Source organism: Salminus brasiliensis, chromosome 8 (assembly GCF_030463535.1).
Source record: "Salminus brasiliensis chromosome 8, fSalBra1.hap2, whole genome shotgun sequence".
In the NCBI taxonomy this organism is placed as follows: Eukaryota; Metazoa; Chordata; class Actinopteri; order Characiformes; family Bryconidae; genus Salminus; species Salminus brasiliensis.
In genome coordinates, this window is record NC_132885.1 from 16,245,008 (window position 1) to 16,267,915 (window position 22,908).

General features: G+C 37.8%; 4 protein-coding genes across 4 annotated transcripts; 1 reads left to right on the forward strand and 3 right to left on the reverse strand.

Annotated features, from left to right (window-relative positions):
- Positions 1-3,009: 3,009 nt before the first annotated feature.
- Positions 3,010-4,974, reverse strand: hoxd11a (homeobox D11a). Its single transcript, XM_072685108.1, has 2 exons — positions 4,348-4,974; positions 3,010-3,629 (listed from the first exon to the last, which is right to left on the reverse strand). The coding sequence occupies exons 1-2, from the start codon at positions 4,955-4,957 to the stop codon at positions 3,400-3,402; spliced, it is 840 nt and encodes a 279-aa protein (XP_072541209.1). The 5' UTR covers positions 4,958-4,974; the 3' UTR covers positions 3,010-3,399.
- Positions 4,975-8,615: 3,641 nt separating this feature from the next.
- On the reverse strand, positions 8,616-9,728 carry hoxd12a (homeobox D12a). Its single transcript, XM_072685110.1, has 2 exons — positions 9,188-9,728; positions 8,616-8,854 (listed from the first exon to the last, which is right to left on the reverse strand). The coding sequence occupies exons 1-2, from the start codon at positions 9,726-9,728 to the stop codon at positions 8,616-8,618; spliced, it is 780 nt and encodes a 259-aa protein (XP_072541211.1).
- Positions 9,729-13,074: 3,346 nt separating this feature from the next.
- Positions 13,075-14,791, reverse strand: hoxd13a (homeobox D13a). Its single transcript, XM_072685111.1, has 2 exons — positions 14,089-14,791; positions 13,075-13,325 (listed from the first exon to the last, which is right to left on the reverse strand). The coding sequence occupies exons 1-2, from the start codon at positions 14,699-14,701 to the stop codon at positions 13,075-13,077; spliced, it is 864 nt and encodes a 287-aa protein (XP_072541212.1). The 5' UTR covers positions 14,702-14,791.
- A 3,679-nt stretch (positions 14,792-18,470) lies between these two features.
- On the forward strand, positions 18,471-21,144 carry evx2 (even-skipped homeobox 2). Its single transcript, XM_072685112.1, has 3 exons — positions 18,471-18,882; positions 19,424-19,662; positions 20,479-21,144. The coding sequence occupies exons 1-3, from the start codon at positions 18,471-18,473 to the stop codon at positions 21,091-21,093; spliced, it is 1,266 nt and encodes a 421-aa protein (XP_072541213.1). The 3' UTR covers positions 21,094-21,144.
- Positions 21,145-22,908: the final 1,764 nt, after the last annotated feature.

Here is a 22,908-nt window from a genome sequence, read left to right on the forward strand (position 1 = left end):
AAACAAAGTACTTCGCAAATACAGATCGGAACAGTGTCCACATCAACGTTTCATCTGAACAGAGATTTAATTTGCTGGTCATAAACATTTTATATTGAACATCTATGAGCACATATATGTTGCCAGAATGATCACATAACGTTAATAATAACCGTTACGGCTAGCGAGGCTTAGACAATTAAATATATATCGATACGAACGATAACATCAATAGAAACATACCATAGAAATATTCACATAGTTTGTATCTACATTAAATTAATATAATTAATCTGTTAATATAAATAAGAAGCAATGATATGTGATTAGCATGTTGTTTTTTTCGTATGCCATACAATTAGTAGATAATTATGCAGGTGATGCCTGATAGACTTGCAGCGTTAGTGAGCAGACTAGCCTACTAAGGAAATGATTCTTAAACATCTACTTAAACATGTGCTTTATTCACTTTTGAAAGGATATTTAACAAGCCGTCAATATTCGTTGCTTTTAAGACATTTTAAATATTCCGCACTTCGATAAGTATGAATTTGTGCATAGCCGTGTGGTTTATCTGTTCATTTAGGAATACGGTATAAGGAATAGGTTTATATGAGCCGTAGACCTAAAGTGTGTGCATACATATTGATTGATATTTTTGCTGAATGCATAAAAGCACACCAAGACATGAAATCGCCGATTCGACGACCTGAAACAGAACCTAAGAACCAACACCAAAATACTTGTATATTAACTTTTGCCTGTAAACCTATATATTGTAGAGAGATAGATTAAATGTACTTTTATAATATTATTATGCTCCTAAACGGATTGTAATCCCATACTAATGTCAGTATTTCGTGTATCTTGCTTTTATTTACCAAATACACAGACAGCTAGATCAATCTGCTGACGTGGCCATAGTCATTTTCAAAGTTTATAATCCAGCATGATATTCATTCAAACCCAACTAGCCTTTTACCACAAATATACACTATATCATACAATCACTAATTCCGTTGAACACATTTTAAAAACACCAGAGAACATTACTTGTACGACAATTCAGATTTAATTTTGAGTTAAAGGACATTCCCTCAAAATCATAGTCGCTGTTAAAACACACATGAATTTCTCTGCAGCAAGCTCAAAAGCTGCTGTAAGTTCGCCCCCTTGTGGGTTCAAGACGCACTAACACCTTTCAAAAAATGCAGAGTAAAACAGAGATCAGCGAACTGCATCTATAAATTAGTAAAGAACAAGACAGTAGCTGCAAATTTGCAATTTCTGATAGCACGCAGCACGTAAAATAATTTTAGCTTGAATTAAATTTGACTCATTTTCATCTACACTTAGAACCTGTGATTAGAAGTATGATTTCTACTATTACCATGTGCGTAAAATTATAATTTGTCGTGAGGCAAAGATATAATAAAATATACAATAAATGCATTTATTTAAGTTGCTGTATTCTGACAGAATAACAAAAACATACATTTGAGAATCATTTTCCTACAATGCTATTAGCGCGCATATGCATGCCACTATGACTAATCCAACTTAATCCGATAAGGTCACTTATACTGCACTATGCAAAGTTGATGTGGTCATACAGAAAGAGGGTGTAAACTAAATATTTTTTTTTCACTAAAAACTTTACTGAAAACACCATTAAATGTAGACAATTAAAACACTCGACTTAAACAGTTTCGATATAAGTACATTTTGTTATTGTGTTTAGCGTCGGCAAAACATATTATCCTGTTCTAATCGCCTTCTGGGATCACCGAGAATACATTCTTAAATCCGCCTTTCGTGTTTAACACTGTTTTCGAACAAAAACAAGCATCTATTTAGACCTGTACTGATTTTAGTTCCCGGAGGAGTGACACAAAGACACAAAGGCGATTGTCAGTTTCCCTAGTAGTTCACGTAGATATGGAGTTGCTTTTATTTAGACTTGCCTACTTAATTTTTGGTCACTGAACTGGAGTCATGGTCCAGGTTTGTGGTTAATTTGGGTTAGTACGTAGGAAACTATTAGGCCATAGCAGCCTGAGGAACGCTTATTATTTGAGTGGTATTGGGAAAGGCAGTGCGGCGCAGCCATGTTGGATCCTGCTGCAGTGCGGCATCTCTCAGAGGGCGCAGTTTCTCAATTAGAGCGGCAAAAGGCGCCTATACCTACTCAAAAAGGTTAAGGGTGACGACCTTGACATTTCAGAAGTTCAAATGCGATTTTCATATTTCTAGACACAGTTTTCAGCACAGTTTGACCCCATCATAGTGAAGGAGACCATATCTGGTAATATTCCCTTACCTTTGACGCAAACGGCTGTACACAGAAATGTTTGAACTACACGACGCCGAGTATCCAAACTTAAAATTCAGAAAATTCAGTGTCCCATCCTCCACAGTGTTGTTTACTGTTAAATTTTACATTGCTGCTCTCTCTTTATTCCTCTCCCTCTCTCTCTGGACTCTCCACATCCTATTCCACGAAAGAACATCTGTACCATGTGCAGCTTTTAGGGCCAAAGTCGCGTTTGGACTGGCCAGGCAGCACAATAGCCCCCAATTTAGACCTTTACAGCTAGACTTTATTGAACTGTCTAGACGCGGTTCAAGGTTTTGGTAAACACCCTAAGTGTAATAACAATAACAGCCTAAGAAGCCTTTGGTCCTTTATCCTTTGGTGGACGAGAACTGGGCCCATGTTTGAGGATTTTATACTCCCAGTTTCTGTTTTTGCCAACGTCTTACCTGTTCCGCATTTAAAGTAATCAATGTAAAGTATCTCCTGAATAATGTATTAAACATTTCAGCTTTAAAGACATTTAAACATTATATACTATATTTTGTTTAGCCGAACCAACCACAAAACACACACAGTACAGCACACACAAATATTAAAATTACACTCTTTTTTAGTATTTAAGTTTATTTAATACACCAGTACATCACATGCTACTATGAAACAAATGCATATATAATTCTACTATAATGAAATTGCGTAATAAATGCTGTAAACAAAAGTATTTACTGCTAACTGCAATGGTTGTGACTTACGCCTTTAATGTACCTTGTAAATTGCAATAAATAAATAGATATAGGATACAATTACATATCAGTGGCATTCACTGTTAAACAAGAGATTATGAAAAGATTGTCGAGGTACCCTTCGTTTGTAGAATGCTGCAGATCATTTTCCACTCACCTTAAATAAACGGTGCACCATTTTCACTGAGGTAAGAGTTCGTTTTTTCTAATTCCAAAGGCTTTGCATAGTTAAAAATATACATCATATGATTTTAGCTTGCGTGTCTTTTTAAACGAATGCATTATGTCCCGACAACGTACATAACCATGACATCATGGAAACCATGAACGTGGTCTGCCAAAGTGGACAATGTCATGATTTCAGAATAAAGGGTTTCCAGTGAAATACTGGAGGCGGTCTCGGTTCAGCTTTTTCTCTTTCATCCTTCTGTTCTGGAACCAAATCTTCACTTGTCGGTCTGTAAGGTTTAGCATTCTTGACAACTGTTGGCGCTTCTCTTTGTTTATGTACACGTTGAAAAAGAATTCTCGTTCAAGTTCTCGGATCTGGTATTTTGAATACGGGCACCTCTTTTTTCTGGACTTTGCACCTACGAAGAGAAACGGATCTGGGTTACATTAACAAGGAAACTCACATGCAACTATGCTAAACGTGGTAAACAAGCTGGCTGACATGAAATACAATAAGTCGAGCGGTTGATTACTGTTGGTTGTATGGTTACTGTTATAACTACAAGAAACTCTAAAGAAATCAACACCCTGTTCATTAGAACTGCCTTTTTATCAATTAAACCACAGACATGAAATATAAACACTGAAACTGACGAGAATTATTAAGCAAAGAAACGACCCCCTCTCTCCCTCTCTCTCACACACACACACACAAAAACACACGGCACTGACACCATCACGCGTGTACGCGCACTCACTCGAACATAAGCGCATGTGGGGTCTTCTTGTATGATTCCAGAGTAAGAAAGTCTCGCAGTTCTGTATTAAAATCTGAGTCTGACGCACTCCTCAATCACAGTCAATTGGAATATAATTAAAGTATTAAAGCACTTCAGAGCTTTATAAATTGTTTAAAGTAACATTTTTGTATTAGTCAACTTCTAATCCATTTCAAACACACACACATGGTCTTCACTGTAGCTTTGCAGCCCACCAGAACAGCTTTCCCGTCGTAAATATGTTTTTACTACGGTAAAGCAAATCTTATTGGGTATATAAAACCCTTTGCATGCTTATAAAGCTGCACGTAAAAGCGAACCGAGCAGCTTTAACCGCGGTTGTAATGCGTGTACCTACTTGGGCCGTTGTTCTTGTCCTCTCCGCAAGTTGAAAGAGAGGATTCCTCCTCTGTGGTGTCGGCTGGGTCTCGTTTCGCCTGTTCCGCGCTATCTGGAGACACTTCATGACATGCGGCATCTCCGGGGACGCAGGACTCCGTCTTTTGTTTGGAATGGTCAGGGTTGGGCTTCTCCGAACTGATCGTTTCGAAAAACTGATCAAATCCTTGAGGGAGTACTCCGTTCCTGCCGACGCCAGTGAAGAAACTGCACGCGGGGTTTGAGCCGCCGTGATGGCCGTACACTGAGTCGTTTTTAAATATCATTTCCGCCCTGTTGGATGACTGGAGTAAATCTCTGTGCATTATCTCGTCCGAGGAATAGTAGGAAGCGTAATTGCCCCTATAGTGCCATTTGCTCGGATGGTCCAATCCGTAGTCCCTGAAAGCCACTTCTCGAACAGGTTGGACTTGAGCTATGTTGGAGGAAAAGGGGAAATTGACTTGGCACGACGTGGTCTGGGGTAAAAACGAAGACACCGAAGAGAAATCAGGCGCTGAAACATAGTACGCGCAGTTGGGTAAATACATATTAGGCGCACAGTTGCTGCGATCATCGTAGTCCGTCATATCTCGCTTAGGTGTTAGAGCAGCAATAGGCAGCCTGGCTGTGTTAAACTTTGTCCATCTATTGCACCATAGGCGTGTGGACAGGACCCGGGAGGGAGAAAAAATCGGAAACGTAGGCTGACGTGCAATTCATCTTGATCGATTCTTGAGGTAATTGTGTCATGTGATCCGGTAAAGAAATTACCATATATCAATATCAGTCATTAAGAAACTGGCTTGAGCAACACAAAGGTAAACGCACACGGCAGGTTATTGGTTGCCTGCATGTCTTGAAACTCCCATGTTGATCCCCCGTTTTTTCCCAAGTGCATAACAAGGCATTAGTAAACAATTGCTGAAATACTACATGAGAGATCGTGTTCCTGATATATGCAGTTCCCATTGCAATAAAGAATGTATACCACGGCATTTTGTGCGCACGTTACATTGCTTATACTACATTAAGTTCCATTTGGGAACGTTTAGTGTTTTTTTTTCACAGGCACCATACACTTGACGAGTTTTGGATTCTCTTTACTAGTCTGCATAAACGTAGGGCTAGCCCAACACATTAATGCTTATATACATATTTAATCAAAGCGTAGATTGCCTTTATGCGCTCCTCTTTGTCTCTTTTTAGCCTAAAGCCCTGTTTTTACAGCAGTCTCAAAAACATTCCTTTTCTATTACATCATCTTTACATAACCATTGAAAACTCTTAAACATAAAAGCTCGCAACAGAAATTCATTTGTTCGTTCTTTAAAAGTTATTGAACGGATTATAATAACGCGAGGCATTGATGCGTGCCAATATTTTGTAGCTGAAGCAAAATCTAGTTTGAGCTACATACATCCCTCCATTCTGCCTCAAAGGCTTTTGTCTAAATTAAGCAGATCTTTGGTGTTTACATTGCCAAGGAAACAAAAGGCAGACTCAATAATAATAATAATAATAATAATAATAATAATAATAATACAAGAACAATAAGAGTAAGACAACGACGACGAAGAAGAAAAAGAAGAAACAGCTATTTGTATTGTTAGTAAGATTTTTACTCACTTTAGGTTACGAGTACCCTAGATGTACATGGTTCTATCCAAATTCCATTTCGTAATTCCTTTTTGTTGAAAGTTTCATCGCAACAGCAGAAGTATCCGGGAATGGGCGAGACACGGGATTCACACTGCCAAGTACAAAACAACTGCTCTGGCTTTGAACGTCTGTCGCGTGAGACGATGTACACCCGGCAATGTCCAATAACCGTCACCACCCAAATCAGTTTATTGCTCAGACAAAAGGATGCGTTTTAGCTGATATGTCCTGTAAGTAACTTGTGTAGAAGATCATGGTAGTGACAGAACAGAAGTTAAAAAAACAACATAAAATATTCCAATATTTACGCAATATTTACTGTCTAAATTAAAGATAAATAGTTTATGTACACTTATACAAGTATAAAAAAATTATTTTAAAGGAGACTAAACTAGTCAAGTTATATACCTATACCTCATATTTGTACCTATAAACATATTTGCTTATGTAAGTATATATTTTTCTTAATGCAACTGTGAGGGGAAAAGTGTGAGTATGCAGGTTTTCAATGCATTGTGTGCTTATTACCATTATACCATTCACCATGAAGTGCCAGCTGGACATCCAACGTTGGTTAAAACATTTAACTAAATGCAACGAGTATTAACGTCATATATACAAATGTTTTTCACAGTTGTCTACAGTTCTGTAGTTTTGATAAGAAAACTCACATACAAATACAAACTCAGCTAACACAGCTAACTCACATACAGCTAACCACACCGTAAAGGCCGTTTGTATTATTTTAAAAGATGCAGATTGTTTATTCTGTATTTCTTATGAAAAAAGTGTTGCTTTAACAGCTTTTTGTATCTTGTTATAAAGTGTATGCATTTGAGACAGTGTTTTTCAGAGCCTAGATTAGAGACTAACTTGACCTTAACTTTGTTTTGGCGCCCCCGTATCTGGCCAACGGAGCAGGCGGTGTCTCTCTGTGCTCTCTCGAAAAAAGCACAGACTTAGCTAGTGTCCTTCAAGCTTTTAGCTTGACACAGCAAAATAGCCGAGAACAAAAACGACTCCAAAAGTCTTAACAAAAGAAATGTATGTTAAATTCACTATGGATAATATTGACAGTGTATATTAAACCTAGCATTTATAGAAATAGAAATGTAAAATTGTATCGGTTCTCTAAATATTCTTAAATAATTTAGGCTCAGCGCGAGCCAGGCAATAGTGCCATGTATGCAACTAAACGAATCGTGTATGCAGCTAAACGAATCGTGTACGCACCATGTAAAATATCAGTAGACTTATTTGTTGAAAAGCTGAAAAAGTTGAAAAACATCTGAGCTCATAAAAATAAGAGAAACAAGATTCCCTCATGTATAAGGCCGTGATCCATCTGTGATGAATTCAAGAAATGGCGAAGTACATTTACATTTTATATATTATATGTAATTTATATTTCATACTTTGTATATAATATTGTTTACTTTCTACTTAAATATGGAAACAGCATTGTGTTTGATATTGTTAATTCTAGATTTTGCTTCTGGAGTCCCTTGACCTACTCTGTAATTATTCATTTTCAAATGCATAAATGGCTATATTAGTACGTGTTTCATTTGTGGATATCATTATTTTAGCATGATGAAAGCACGCATTTTTTTTTATTTAATCTAGTACCCTGGCCCAATCTTGGCTCACGTATTGTAATAATAAACGTCTAAAATATTCCGCACTAATCTTATAATTAAACATGGTACACACACACATAACCAGGTGGAGCCATGCTCTAAAAGGATTGCTTACAGTTAAGAGTTTAGTAAGCTGCATTTCTCTAATAATATGAAAATGCCTCACGTTTAGAACAATTAAACGTCAATTAAACAAATTTGTTCATGTTTTCATATTTTCAAGTAATTAGCCAAATATAATCGCTTTCACACAAAATAACTCCAATTATTATTTTTATAATTTTTAATTTGACTGTTATACAAGTGTTAAAGTTTATGATAAGTAGACCAAAAAAGAAAGAAACCCGTGTGGAATGACTTTTTTTATACACAATTTGAGTTGAAAAGGTTGTCATTTTGACGGTTTTTTTTGTAACAACGATCCCTTGAACAATTCCCTTGAAAATTAATTTCTTAATTTATTTAAAATTCATTTGACTTTAGACATAAACGAACCGGGACTCTGGAGTCTGGACTCCCGGTCCGTTTTTAAGTACCAAGCACACACATACAACCGCCAAAAACAATGCAAATGCGCAAGATGTTTATTACAATACGAATCATACATTATAGTTCATAAATAAGCATAAATGTGGGACATAAAGTCTGCACAGAATAATAATTTCCACTCTAATGAAACTTTTTTTGTTTTTTAATAAATGACTTTGATAATACATAACTTTGAAGTGTGGCCAATCACCATTTTCGTCAAAAGATTCATTTGACATTACTTTTACAATTCAAAACTAAGTTAATGCCTAAACAGTGATGAAGCACAATAAATATTTAGCTCTTGATATTCTTGTGATGGAATTTTATCTTACAAAGTACAGGTGCACTGAAGTAAATAACTTAGTCGAATCACTGTCAAGGTGAGGAGCGCGCGAGTCACCAGCAAGAGAGCTTTTCAGTACATAGTGAAGGAATGTTCGCGCATCAACAGTCTTTTCTTTTTCATCCTGCGATTCTGAAACCAGATTTTGACTTGTTGATCACTCAAGTTCAGTTTGTCCGACAGCTCCTTCCGTTTTTGTCGGTTTATGAATTCATTCATCATGAATTCATTCTCAAGTTCAGCTAGTTGCGGCTTCGTGTAAGGTTTCCTCTTCTTCCTGACTTTCACTTGTGTGGGACACCAGGGTACTCCTGAAAAGAAGAAAAGCATGTATTTTGTTTGGAAGTGTGCAAATTCGGATCTAAACATGTTTACCATCTTTAAAATAAAAGATATTTTTTATTATTGCATCTTGCATACAGTTTTCTCTGATTTACTTCGCAATGACTTATAGTGTGTATTTTTAAGCAAGTCAATTGTGGGCCCATAAATGAAGAAGAAAACAACATTAAAGAAATAGCACTGCATATCATGGTAAAATATATACTAAACTAAAACGTTATTGGTAACAAGCCAAGCAGTGTGTTAGCTAAAGGCACAATATGACAACTGGTCCATAACAGGTCAGAGAAGCTGTTGCATACCATCAGAGAAGGCTGCTCTGGTGTTCTGCGCACTCGAAGAGGCTCGGCCTGAGACAGTGGTGTGTGCAGACTGTTTAGTGGCATTGGTTATTGCTTGGTCAGTGTTCACCTCAGCTTGTGCCACCATGATTTGCAAGCCTGAACATTCATATTTGCTAGAGCTGGCAGGAGCTGTGAGTCCGTGATCTCTGGCGAAAGCTGTGGTTTCGTTGTCCAGCACCTCTGCTTTGTGGTTTGCGTCCTGAAAGTAGCATTTACTGGAGTCGCCCAGCGGTCCCTTGCTGTGGTTGCTAGTGGTCACTGGCACTGAGTTGAGGAAAGGCTGAGAGTAGCCACTAAAGGCTCGGCTCTGTGACGGGCTTGTGCACGAGCTTGGGGAAGTCCACGGAAGCGAGCACACCTCTCTCCTACCATAGATGTGCGAGAGCGCGGAGTGATGGGCTCCATTGCCCCGCAAGTTTGAAAAGTGCAAGGAATCCGGAGAGGGGAAATTCAAAAGAGGACTAACATAGCCAGAACTAAAAAGATTGGACTCACACATTTCTAAGAAGCTCACCCAGACGACTCTTACAACCTTTTTGGTTACCCCTACCAGAATAAAGCCAAGGTAATTGATGATTTGATAATACATCGCCACGTGATATGCAAAACACGTCGTCAAGTCCCGCCCTTACTCTGACCGCATTACGGCAGCATAACAAATGCAGTGGCTACGTCACTTTGGAGAAAAACGTTATAACATAATCTATAAAACTTTATATAAAAAACACATTAAAATAACAATACAGAATGAGTGTCCAACTTTTATGATCATAATTTTTTTTATTCCAATTATTTTCAGAAAATAGTCCCGAATATGCTAATCCTAAATACGCTATTCTCCTCTTATTAACAGTAAAGCTAATATTGTAATAATAAACTCAGTTTCTCATGTTTTTTAATTCTACATGAATTAAATTTGAGTTACTGTTTATTAATGACTGCCAATAGTCGAAAATAATATTTTGGTATTGTAGGTTGTATATATCGCTTAGCTAAGGAGCATCTAATATTTTTTACATAATGAACATAATAATAATTTTAAGCAATAATAATAGCAATAATAATAAAAACATGCACTTTTGACATATTCTTACTTATTATGATGATGCATAATGCATTTCTGTACCGTTATTATTTCTAAAGTTGGACATTTGTCTAGAAACGTTTAATACGTTTTTTATTCTAATCCTTGTTGGTCTATCTAACAGACGTTTTGATAGCAATCTTAATATTTTAACATCAACATTCATAACTTTGTTTGATCTAAAACATACTTTACAATATATAATTTGAGTTATGTATGTTAGCCTGTGTTATGCAAAAATATCTTAATTTTTGCCGTTTGTCACTTTTTTATATAATTTGAACAATTTCAAATTACTGACAAAATGGGTCTAAAAGCTCATTATATCTGACTACGGCTTGCTGAGCCATTCTCTCAAAAATGTTACGTTTAGCTTGAAATATATTACGTTTATATGTAACAATGTAGAAGTTGATTTAAGATGTTTTCTTTATTTTGCGTTATTACATTAACTGAAACAAAAGTAGGTAAACTGATTATTACTACATGATTTTAAGTTGAACTAACCAAACATCGTATGTTTTAGTGGAATGATTTACGGTTATAGAAAGACTTTGTGTTAGGTACAAATATTTAAAGGTGCATTTCAGTTTAGTTGGATCCCATAGTTACTACAATATGTTTAAAACCCATTCACGTACTTTAACAAATGATGTCTGTTAACTAACTCATACATTTAGTTAGTTAACTCATACATTTAGTTAGCAACGTATACTCATTGATAGTTCTATGGTCACCGTATTGTATTGTGTTTAGCAATGTCTAAAGCTTAGAGGTATCTTTTGAATTATTAGTCTATTCTAACTAGCTAAGGCTCTTCTTAGGTAAATAGCAAAGCACTTTGTAAGTCGCTCTGTATAAGAGCGTCTGCTAAATGCCGTAAATGTAAATGTAAATGTCATACAAAACATACTTATAATGATCAGCGATGTCCTTCGAATTGTCCTGGGTATTTTTTTTTCGTTTCATTTCTTTTGTTAAAACTAAGTTATCAGAGAAATGTTAATAGTCGATAAATGTATTAACCCATTGAAGAAATATTTGGACACTAAACCAAGCTGAGTGTTTAGTTAAACGTTCTCTGAGTACGTTTTGTCTTACACTGTGTGGCTTTTCCAAACGTCGCTAAAGGACCCCCAGTCTCAGCTGACTAAATTACAATTGTAAAGGCACCGGAAAGAGAAGAGACAGTTCGGCCTTCTAGTTCTATGAGTCTGGTAAATTCATGAAAAAACATTATTTTTTTCTTTTATTTTTGTGACATTCAGTGACACGTCGAAAGCAGATATAACACATTTATTTAATAAAAAGGACTGTTCTCAAAGATTAAAAAAAAAACCCACATAGTTCAAGGTCAAAGTCTAGACTCACATTTACCAAAACAAGTCCAAGTGCATTTTTTCGCTGGATCTTATTACAGTTAGAGTATGAAAAAGTAAAGCCTGGTACGACATGTGAGGATAGTGTTTAGATGTTGTTACTAAAGATAATGATAAAGTAGAAAGCTAACGTGATATTGGACGTTTTCTGCTGGAGTTTAGTGCCGTTGTTGTTAAGCCGCGTGCTTTATGGCCTCTCAGCTGCCCTGTGTCTTGATCAGTCTAGGAGTGGGAAGTGCTTGTGACCACAGGAAACGGTGGGTATAACGTTATAATCCTACTTTACAGCAGTTCCGTTTGATAGTTGCGCTATTATGTCTTAGCGGTGCAGCAAATCACAGAGAAACCGTATTTCGTACGATCTCTGATTACAGGTCCTGCCGCCCGAATGAACTTCTAAAATGCATTTTCTGTGATTTTAACTGCTGAATTGTAGTTGCATATCACGTCCAGTAGATGTCATAACAGTTCCAGGAATAGAGCCCGTTTAATTTTTCTGAATCTCATTTCAGTCAAGGTCGAGTCTGAAAATGCATGTCAAGGTCAAAGGTAAAGATAAAATTCTGCATTTGGACAAATTATGAAAATTTACCACTACCAAAAACCAAAACCACATAGTCTTTCAAATTCGGATTTAGTGTTGTTTTATGGAAGGAAATTTAACATACATTTACTTTGGGGACGTATGTTTTGGGAAGTATTTTTGTAGCATGTAAATGATTACACTGGGTTTCTCATTTAGATAACAATTAGACATATGCAACGTGAATAAATAAAATCCCTTGAATGTGTATGGTTTCGTTATTAACCCAAATTCAGAAACTATTCATTATTTGTTAACCGTTTAGTTTAGAGCCCCATGTGGTTCTTAATCATGTGCTTTAAAATTTAAAAAAATTAAAAAATAATAATTCAATGTAGTTATGAAGAACTGACGTGTGGGCCAACACCCAGGGTTGAAGGACTAGATTGTTTTTAGTGAAAACAGCGCGTTACTGGCGGCTGGGATCCGAATTCCACATTTCAGACAATTTAAGAAAGACATAACTTTGCATTAGAGTGATTTCTATCATTAGCGTTAGCTATAGGCTATTATTATTCAGCACTAACAAACATCATGATATTTATTTTTCCCATTCACGGAACCAATGTAATGTTAAACTGAATAAACATTACAAACAAACAAAAAGCAAATCACTAAATTTGCTTTTGGAAAACGGACAATTGAACTGAACTTACCATATATTTGGACCAATATGTGTTAGAACAATGTTACGTAAACTTGGGTAACTATATAACCTGGACGACAAGGACACACACACTTTACCATAAATAATACACTGTTGAGTTTGTCAACATGGTACAGCATTATTTTAAGTATTTCACTGAAAAGGTTCAAATTCTTTTGAAACTTTTGAAATGATCTTCTTGTCCTTGACACGGCGATTTTGAAACCATATAGTCACTTGTCTCTCTGAGAGATTGGTGGAGGAAGCTATCCGCCGTCTCCTTTCTTTGGTAATGAACTTCGTAATAGTGTACTCATGCTCGAGTTCCTTCAGCTGCAGCTTCGTGTAGGGGACCCGTTTCTTTCTCATTCGCCGAGGGTCAGACCGAGACAGTGCGGTGTCCTCTGGAAATACAGAAATATCACAAAAATGAAATCATGTGCTGAACTTCAGTAACAGTACAATAATATGGCTTGATGTTTCAGAAGCTTCAAAACTAATAATTTATGTACAGTGCGAGTATGAGAGTGAGAAACTTAAATGCGGACATAAACGCAGTCTTCTGACTTAAGGTTTAAGTAATAAACCTTTGTTTTATGTATGCAATATACAGAAACATCTACATATCTATACATCGCCGCTGTATCATCATTTAGCGTTTTACATTTTAATTTATAACTGTCCTTTGTCGTTTACATCGTGAATGTCGTGAATGTTGAAAATAGCGTTCTCAAACTTTCAAGAGAAATGGACCAACAAAAAGTGAACCATATGTATTCATATATATATATATATATATATATATATATATATATATATATATATATATATATATATATATATATAATGCTACATTTAAATACGTATGGTTATATATGATACTATATTTAATATATTGTATATTCAATGTATATTGTATGTATTAAGAAATTACTTAATGTGTATATTATTATACACACGTTATATTTTAATTGCTGGCTGTTCCTGCAACGATTTATTGTTTTGACGTTTGAATAGCATAACTCAATCACCAGTTTTGTTTTGGTTTAGTTTTTGTGGCTTTTTGTAGGACAATTTATTTGGTTAAGATGGGTAGTTTAGCCCCAATATCCAACCTTTACGAACTGCTCCATGCTCTGAAATGTGAGTTAAGTGTACAGATCTTACCTGTTAGTGATGATTTCCAGATATGCGAGCTCTGTGTCTGCTCCTTAGGACAATAAACTCGGCCGTTCCAACTGCTTGACCAGCTCCATGGCTGGTAGCCCTCCACGGCGAAAGGAATTTCACGTCTTTGATCTTTGGTCTTTGCCCGTTGAGACACAGGCATATCCATATATCCAGGGATTCTTGAGTAGGGACCCGTGTAACCCTGATAGATCCCTAACTCCCGGACCCTGTCCGGTACTTCACTGCAGCGCAGTGCTGCCCTGCTGAACCCCATCGTGTCCTGCTCATCAGCAGCATGCACACTTACATTGCCACTGGCAGTGTGGCTTATGCCACTTTGCTGAAACACTGCGCTCGGAGGGGCTTTGCAAGTGTAGCAACCGTTGGCGAAGTGGCACCCAAACGTGACCTGAGTGTTGACACCATTCGCTGAGCTTGGGAAAGAGACATAAGGAGTAAAACACTCGGAGCTCAGAGAGCTTGGTCCTTCCGAAAGTGAGTACACAGCGGCTCCTGAAGAAGTTCGATTTGAGTGTGCTCCAAATGCAGACGGGTGAAAAGTTTTGTTGGGAACCGAATCTATCTCCCCGCCTAATTCCTCTAGTTCCATATTTATATGACAAGTCCTACAGTCCTGTAAGTGAGATTACGCTTGACCGTAATTAAAACCATCATCTTCCGTTAATCCAGATTAGGCAAGTAATGAAACCAACTAACACAGCTGACAGCGAAGCTTTTATATTTTTTCCGGACTAATTACAGGACTCTGACAACCTGAAATGTGGTTGGCTGTTAGTGGCCATGTGACATGCAAATAACTAGGTTGACTTTGGATAATGTTAAGATGTGGTTATTGGTCATCCAAAACAAATTTTAAAACCAAACCACATAGCAGTTACGTGGCTTTGCCAGTAGGCCTACATGTTGCACAAGTAATTAAATATGCAATAAGGTTTAAATATTTAATGCTAAATAGTTATTCCAAACACACTTGAATGCATAGCCTATTCTATGAAAAACAATTTCCCTGTGTAAATATTTACAAATATCGGACTATCAATTATTAATAATGTTGGGTATCCAGTTCCAAAATAAATCAAGACAGTGTTCATTTTAATTTACAATTTAAAATCGACATCCTAAGTTAAAAAAGTAAAATGTTAAAATGTATATATATATATAAATACATACATCTGCCTGAACACCCTGACAAAATGAACAAACTCTCCCAGGTTAGTCATATAGACATTTGCTTGGTGAGTTATTTATGAGTAAATATTAGTCTTTGATAAATGTGAAGGTCAGTGTTGTGGTCAGTAAATATATCGTAACGTACGTGGGTGCGTGTAGCCATGCAGTAATGTTAGTCTATCACTAGATGGCTCTGTCACTCCACATTGTGAACATTCTTCGTTTGGTCGATGACTACCTTTACTGTGGTCTAGTCCGAAGCAGGAAGCCCTAAAGAGTAAGCACTGGCCGGTGAACAGCTGTGGCTCAGCGTAATAACTTCTTAACCACAAAAAATGTCAGAAACAAAACCAGATAAGACTTGAAGCACTAGTCTTATTTCAGTCTTGAAGACTTGAACTTGTTGTTTTGTCTCTGGTGCTTTGTAGTTAGCTTACATACCACGCAGTATACCAACCAGTATAGACACGACCCACCTTCTGTGTAGTGTTTTAAATTTACTTTACTTTACACTACATTCTTATTTGAAATTTATTTTTATTAAACAAAAACTTAACGTGGCCACATGAGTTGGCTGAATTTAGGGTAATGCCATATTTCCACTTATTTTTTTATAAATAGTGCACCGTCATCTATGAAATCCACTTTTATATTTTCAAAACGATTGTAGCGCTAACTGACATCTAAAATGTTAAACTCCTTAGGCATTAGGTGCCCGGGTCTGGGCCCACGGTTCAGCTCCTTATTCGCAGACCTACTCGCACAATTTAAACTTCTGAATAATACGATTGATCTCCAAGCTTGTTATTCCACTATTCATAAATCTACCCCATAATTACTGAGATATATTCAATACTATGAAACTATATAAATTATATTGGTACAAGAATTTAAGTGTGACCCACATACGTGTATTTAGGTTATTTAACGATATACAATACAATATCATTGCTCGTTTTTGATACTAGTATACCAAATATCAGATTTGAAATGTAAATTCAGGTATAACCGGAAGTTCTAACAATCTGACAAATAGTACACATATGCAGAATCGGTCAGTGAAACAGCAAAACTGGACACTATTTAAACCGAATTACTTTAGTGTTTTCTTTTTTGTCAAGAGCAAATGTATATGAATGCTCCGAAGAAGGAGCGCTTCTAAACAAGAAGCCACATTTCTTTAGCCTGATACCATAATCAAGTATTATTCTTTATTTAAAAATATTATTTTAAATATTATAAATTGTCAAAAAAAAGTCAAAAGTAAGACAAAAATAACTTAATTCTATAGCTGAAGCTTGTCTTAGTTACTACCTAGTTATTACCAACATCTATTTCAGAAGGAGGCAGTTAAATGCAATAGATATGCCTACAGTAGAAAGTGATTTAATACCACTACTATCTTATGCACAATGTTGGGTTGAGCTGGTGATGGTCTTTTCATGAAATATCTGTTTTTGTTTATGAATTCCCCATATTTTGAGTGCTCCTTATACTATAATTTATGTAATGGCTATTTAATTGAATATTGACCTTATTTAGTATATATAAACAAAAGATGTCCAAAAAAATCACTTTAACTATTGTACTAAATGCAGAACTTGTCTTTCTTGAGAAAGGCTGATGGGGGCGCCAAAGAACGTAAAAGTGTTTTAGCGCGCTACATACACTTCCCCAGTCTTTATGCCGAATGAAAGGAACTCGCGCTCTCACTTAACCCCACCATCACGAGCCGTCCACTCCCTCAAGCGCGCGTCTGATCCAGAGCTCAGCTCACACAATCATATGTGGATCAGATGATAATGTGCACCTTGCTGACTTAACAAGTTTTTGGAGACGAAATGCGACAGACAACATGGTAGCACAAAAATACATCAAAAGAAGAAATGAGACTGCTTATTCGAGTAGTCAATCGAATTGTACGCTACAAACGCAAATACGTTGTTTAGTTACAATTGATAATTCGATAGTCCCGTTAACAACAACTGGAAAACAACAGCGTGTCTGTTAGTGAAGTGCAACAATTAAAACGGAGAAGAAGATCAGGAAATAAATGTCATTACGGTAAATCTCAGTAAAGGTAAAAAATAATATTTGTTTATAATCTAAAATTCATGACATATGCATAGGATTGTGCATCTTTGTCCTTAAATAATTACAAATAAAACTATTCCAGTGTATTCATATCCTGCTGTCAGTTTTTGGAATACCAGTAACGATATTATGGATAGCAGCTTATAAAAATTAAGTTTTGAATTATGTTTTAACGAATCATAGATGCATATTGGAACAAAACAGAATATAGCTAGTGTAAAATCATATCATTTCATTAAAAGTATTTACATTGTAATCTTTGTATGTAATATTTTATTCTGTAGCAAATAAATAAATATATATATATAACAACTAAAAATAGGTCTGTATGCCCACAATTCCTTTGACTAAAAACATCCAACTCCACAGCTAATGTCTCATTCGAAACCGGTCTGAAAAAAATAATGGACAGAGAAAAGGGGAAAAAGAGAGGGAGGCAGAGAGGGGGAGAAGAGAGAGTCTGCGCAGAAGGGAGGAACAATAGAGAATCAAAGCATAATGATATTCCTAAATGAAGAGGGAAATGTTGCCGCACTCATTTTATTAATCAGACTGTCAATTTCACCCCAGAGGCCAAACCCAGGAGCCATCTAAAGCAGGAGCAGATCAGCGACGCGGCGCCTCTTCTCCTCACTCCTTCTCTCACTCTCCACCTGGATATGTGGCTGGCCGCCTCCATCATCCTCGCGCGGCCCCTCTCCCTCTTTTATTTGCTTATAAACCTGTTACAATAAATGATCATGCGAGCGGCGTCACGCGCACCTTTAACGGCGGAGGCGCAAGCCACTTTTTGATGAATGACATCTCGGACCGGAGAGGATGCACGGGTCATTTTGAGCAGTCACTCGTCGCCCGCACTGGCATTCTTCTCTCTCTCTTTCTCTCTCTTCAGCACTCTCACACACACACTTCGTCACCCTCTCTCTATTTCTTTCTTTTTTCTTTCTTTTTTCGTCCCATCTCGATTTTTTCCACCACTTTCGTTCCTGTTTATAAAGGTGTTATATTACATAGAAGCGGCAGCAGAGTTGAATACGGATTAGCTTCGCCGCCGCGCGCCGGATTTCGACAGCTTTTTCCCGCGCTACGTCCCCATGGAGAGGATAAGGAAAGAGATGATTTTGATGGAAAGAGGGCTGCACAGTCCCGTGGCAGCCAAGCGCCTCTCCAACCTGTCAGACTCGAGCGGCGGCGGAGGCACGGTGCTCGAGGCCCTGGAGAACTCCGCGCACGCGGGTCGCCTGAGCCCCAGACTGCCCGCGGCCTCGCTGCACGGCGCCTTGAGCGACATGCCCACCAAAGGCAAGTTCGAGATCGACAGTCTGTTCGGGAACCACCACTCGAGCGAAAACAGCGCAGCGGCTGAGATCTCGAGCTCGGACAGTAGAAAGAAAGTGAGCCTGTACCCGGACGTGTCCACCGACTCTGAGATGAACAGCGACGTGGAAGTCGGCTGTCCAGCTCACCGTTCACCGGGCAGCCAGCATAAGGAAAACAACAACAAAGGTAAGATCACTTCGTACACACACATGCATGACACTCCGGTCCGATTCACGTCTTAAATGCACGCATGCTAAGCTGTAACTATTTCGAGATAGAATTTTATAGAATAACATCATTGTTTAAAATACAAAGTTCAAAGAGAGCAAAACAATTAATACGTTAATTTAATTGTAATAATTTCTCGATCATACTAATCTCTACTAACACTACGTGAAAAAACGAATTTTGTAAGATCTTGAAATTGGATACTTTATTGTAATGTGAATATTAGTAATAAAATACTTGGAATAATTTAAATTACAATGAAGAATTGCTTTAAGAATAAAATAACTTCTCATGTGTTTAGGTTGTTGTTTTGTTTAAGGAATGTCAATTACTCATTTTATCTTTTATTTTGCTTACAAATGCATGAAACAGTCACATTAAATACCATTTGTGTAATTTAAATCATGGCGTCTCTCCAGGTATGTCATCCAACTACTATAGACCTACATTGCAACATTATTTTATTTGTTTTTAATTTTGTATTTTCTCCTCGTTTCAGGTTTCTCTGACAATAATTCAGGCAATTCCAACTCCAGTTCCTCCTCCGTCTCTAACCATAACGGCAACTCCATCGGGAGCTCCAACTCCAACTCCGACCAGGTGCGCAGGTACCGCACTGCTTTTACCAGAGAGCAGATCGGCCGGCTGGAGAAAGAGTTTTACAGGGAAAATTACGTCTCACGACCCAGAAGGTGTGAGCTAGCTGCAGCGTTAAACTTACCTGAAACCACAATAAAGGTAAGACATATTTTAAATACTGCCTCTTAAAACTATTTTCCTTAATTTCCATCGGCTTTATAGTTGTATGAAACAACATTTTTCGGGCTTATAAATTATTATTATACTTTTTATGAACACACATTTTTGTTTAAGTATTTAGTCCACTCTGTTGTAGCTTAGCCCCCCCCTCCACATACACACACACACACACTCACACACGTACGATCAACACGTTTTATTATATTTTACAAAACCGCGCGTACCGTATTTTAGTTAGTTCCAATTATTTTGAAAGATTTGAAAATGTGAATAAATGCTTGCATGTTTTTATATACATTTGGCTACTTTAACGACTCAGTCACATAAATTAACTGAATGTTATTTAGCCAAAATAGATGCCTTTACACCTCCAGGCCTATATTTACATTTGTATATATATATATATATATATATATATATATATATATATATATATATATATATATATATATAAAATATCGTTTGATTTGAATACACCGATGCCTATAATTTATGTAGGTTTAGATGAAAAACTGATTGCATGTTTATTACTGTGCACTTTTCTTTTTACATGCTGCCTAGTCGAACCCAGTGCTTAAAGGACTTTCTAAAGTCACGTTGGACAGGCAGTCAAATCAGTTACTCAAACTAAGTCTAAACACATATCACATCTTTTGGGTCTGTTTTGGAGCTTAGTTTTGGGCCTGCCCCACAATAGGCTGCTAGCGTCTCCAAACACACCAGTTGGTAACAGGAAGCATATTTGAGTTTGAGGCTTATGGCCAAGTGGCCTCACGGATCCCTGTGTGTGTGTAGGTGTGGTTCCAGAACCGACGAATGAAGGACAAGAGGCAGCGCCTGGCCATGTCCTGGCCACATCCGGCCGACCCAAGCTTCTACACCTACATGATGACGCACGCGGCGGCGACCGGAAGTCTGCCCTACCCCTTCCACTCGCACATGCCCCTGCACTACTATCCCCACGTTGGCGTGACGGCTGCGGCGGCGGCGGCTGCAGCTTCGGGGGCTGCGTCCTCGCCCTTCGCCACTTCCATCCGGCCCCTTGACACGTTCCGAGCGCTCTCGCACCCGTACTCGCGACCCGAGCTGCTCTGCAGTTTTCGCCACCCGGGACTCTACCAGTCGCCCGCGGGCCTCAACAGCTCGGCGGCGGCTTCGGCGGCAGCGGCGGCCGCAGCAGCGGCAGCAGCAGTCAGTGCACCCTCGGCCACAGGGCCTTGCTCGTGTCTCAGCTGCCATAGTAGCCAGGCTGCTGGGGCGCTGGGCTCGCGCGGCGCCGGCTCTGACTTCACATGCACGGCGAGTGCGCAGCGGTCAGAGAGCGGATTTCTGCCCTACTCGGCTGCAGTGCTGAGCAAAACCGCCGTGCCCTCACCTGACCAGAGAGAGGAAAGCACCCTCAATAGATAACTTAGCACTGGACTATTCCGAAGAGGATGCTGCTTTTTTGTTTTGCTAATTTCGTCGGCCTCGTTTAACGTGTTTTATTAGCAAAATGTAAAACAATAAGGACAAAAATGCCATTTCAAACATACAGCCGTTCTCTAATTCAGCACACAATAATAAACCATGTACAATTAGCTATAGGCTATTAAAACATAATCAGAAATAGCAGGCCTGTGCAACCAGCGCGTTACGCTTTAAAGAAACAGGGAGGAAGCTTCAATGTCGTGATAACAGTAATATGCTGTAGATGATTGTAGTCTTTTATTATTATTATTTAAATATTTATTTGTGTCTGCCCCCCCCCCCCTCCCAAATATTTCTCATTTGTTATAAGCAAATATGAATCACGCCGTCCGTGCTGTAAGGAAAAAAGAAGTGCATGTGTCTTCTGAGGCATCAGGACACGGATAAGGATGCTGTACTGGATGTGGGGCTGCTCCTGGGACCCCCTCCCCCCATATTGATGGCGCTATAGGTGCTCAGAGTCTGCGCCGCTTCCACTGTGTCCATCTTGCTCTTAATAATGTAAAGATTATGACGAAAATTGCCAATCATGTACCTTGATGGAGCTTTTCTGAATGTGAAAAAAGGAAATGTAGAAAAGTTGCCTGTTTTAAGCTCCATTGTCCAAGCTCTAACAACCCGCTGTGGGAAGTCATTAAAGGGATAAAGGGACCTTGAAAATCCTATATTTTCTGGGCGAATATTGTACAGTAACAGACGTGGTATTCATTACCTGAAAAAATGTATTTAAAAAAAAGAAAGACAAGAATACCCACATTTCAACTAAATCCTGTTTCCAATCTTCTTATTGGTGCTCTAGTCGTCGTGGCTTGAATCTACTCTCAGCAATATGTTCCGCTGATGCGAGCAGCCTCATTAAATCCAATCCGATATTTCCATAATACTCCCAATAGAGACTCTTCACTCACAATATAACGGGATTATCCTCGCAAGCCCAAAACTTCAGACAAATTGCTCATGCATTTCTGTCTGCCCGCATTTTCTTGTCACCCAGCTACCATTTTGCCCATTAGACAACCGCATTTTAACACATGCAAAGCAGCACCTGTCCCATCTATTAGCAATGGTGAGAGATTTTTATTTTTATCATAACATGCTTCGTCTTCGGACAGTTAAACCAAATTATCGATACATCTGTGAAATAATGCGCGACGTTGTATTTATTTATTTGATTATTTATTTTTTTTGAACGAATTAGACTTATTTATTTATATGACTGGCTGAATGTTTGTCTTTTTTGTCCTATAGGTGCTCTCACATTTCTATACATTTACAGAGTTCCAAATACATATCAAAATACCATCCAAAGCAAATTACAGTACATATCACACCAAATGGATCCCACTCATTGTATATAATGCATATGCCATTGTTTGGAAAGGGAAAGGATTTTATACTGTACGTTAGTAGGGGGTGCGAAGGGCTGGTTACCGATGTAGAAACGGTTCAGTAAATGGAAAGACTGAAATTCCTGTGTCTTGCCCTTCTCCCCAGGGTCGCTGTGATTCATGACTCTGTAAATTACGTCTCTGTATTTTAAATATTACCGACTGTATGAATTTTCATATTTTCACTTGAGAAAAATGTGCAATATAAAAATGTATATTATGTTATTTATTGATGGTGTTTGTTCTTCGGAAATAAATATTTAAAAAGCAACTAACTATCTTTGCCTTTGTGTACTGTTCAAATAATATAGTGAATTAATAGCAAATAATAATATATAATGAAGATTGAAACATGTAATATTAACAA

Bases quoted from the DNA above. Each gene is read 5' to 3' on its own strand.
- hoxd11a (XM_072685108.1), bottom strand. From the start codon at position 4,957: ATGACGGACTACGATGATCGCAGCAACTGTGCGCCTAATATGTATTTA. The intron at 3,630-4,347 runs GTAGGTACACGC...TTCTCTTCGTAG, and splicing joins GGACAAGAACAACGGCCCAA to GTGCAAAGTCCAGAAAAAAG.
- hoxd12a (XM_072685110.1), bottom strand. From the start codon at position 9,728: ATGTGTGAGTCCAATCTTTTTAGTTCTGGCTATGTTAGTCCTCTTTTG. The intron at 8,855-9,187 runs GTATGCAACAGC...TCTTCTTTTCAG, and splicing joins CAGAGCAGCCTTCTCTGATG to GAGTACCCTGGTGTCCCACA.
- evx2 (XM_072685112.1), top strand. From the start codon at position 18,471: ATGGAGAGGATAAGGAAAGAGATGATTTTGATGGAAAGAGGGCTGCAC. The intron at 18,883-19,423 runs GTAAGATCACTT...TCCTCGTTTCAG, and splicing joins TAAGGAAAACAACAACAAAG to GTTTCTCTGACAATAATTCA. The intron at 19,663-20,478 runs GTAAGACATATT...GTGTGTGTGTAG, and splicing joins TACCTGAAACCACAATAAAG to GTGTGGTTCCAGAACCGACG.
- hoxd13a (XM_072685111.1), bottom strand. From the start codon at position 14,701: ATGGAACTAGAGGAATTAGGCGGGGAGATAGATTCGGTTCCCAACAAA. The intron at 13,326-14,088 runs GTAAGATCTGTA...CTGTATTTCCAG, and splicing joins CTGGAAATCATCACTAACAG to AGGACACCGCACTGTCTCGG.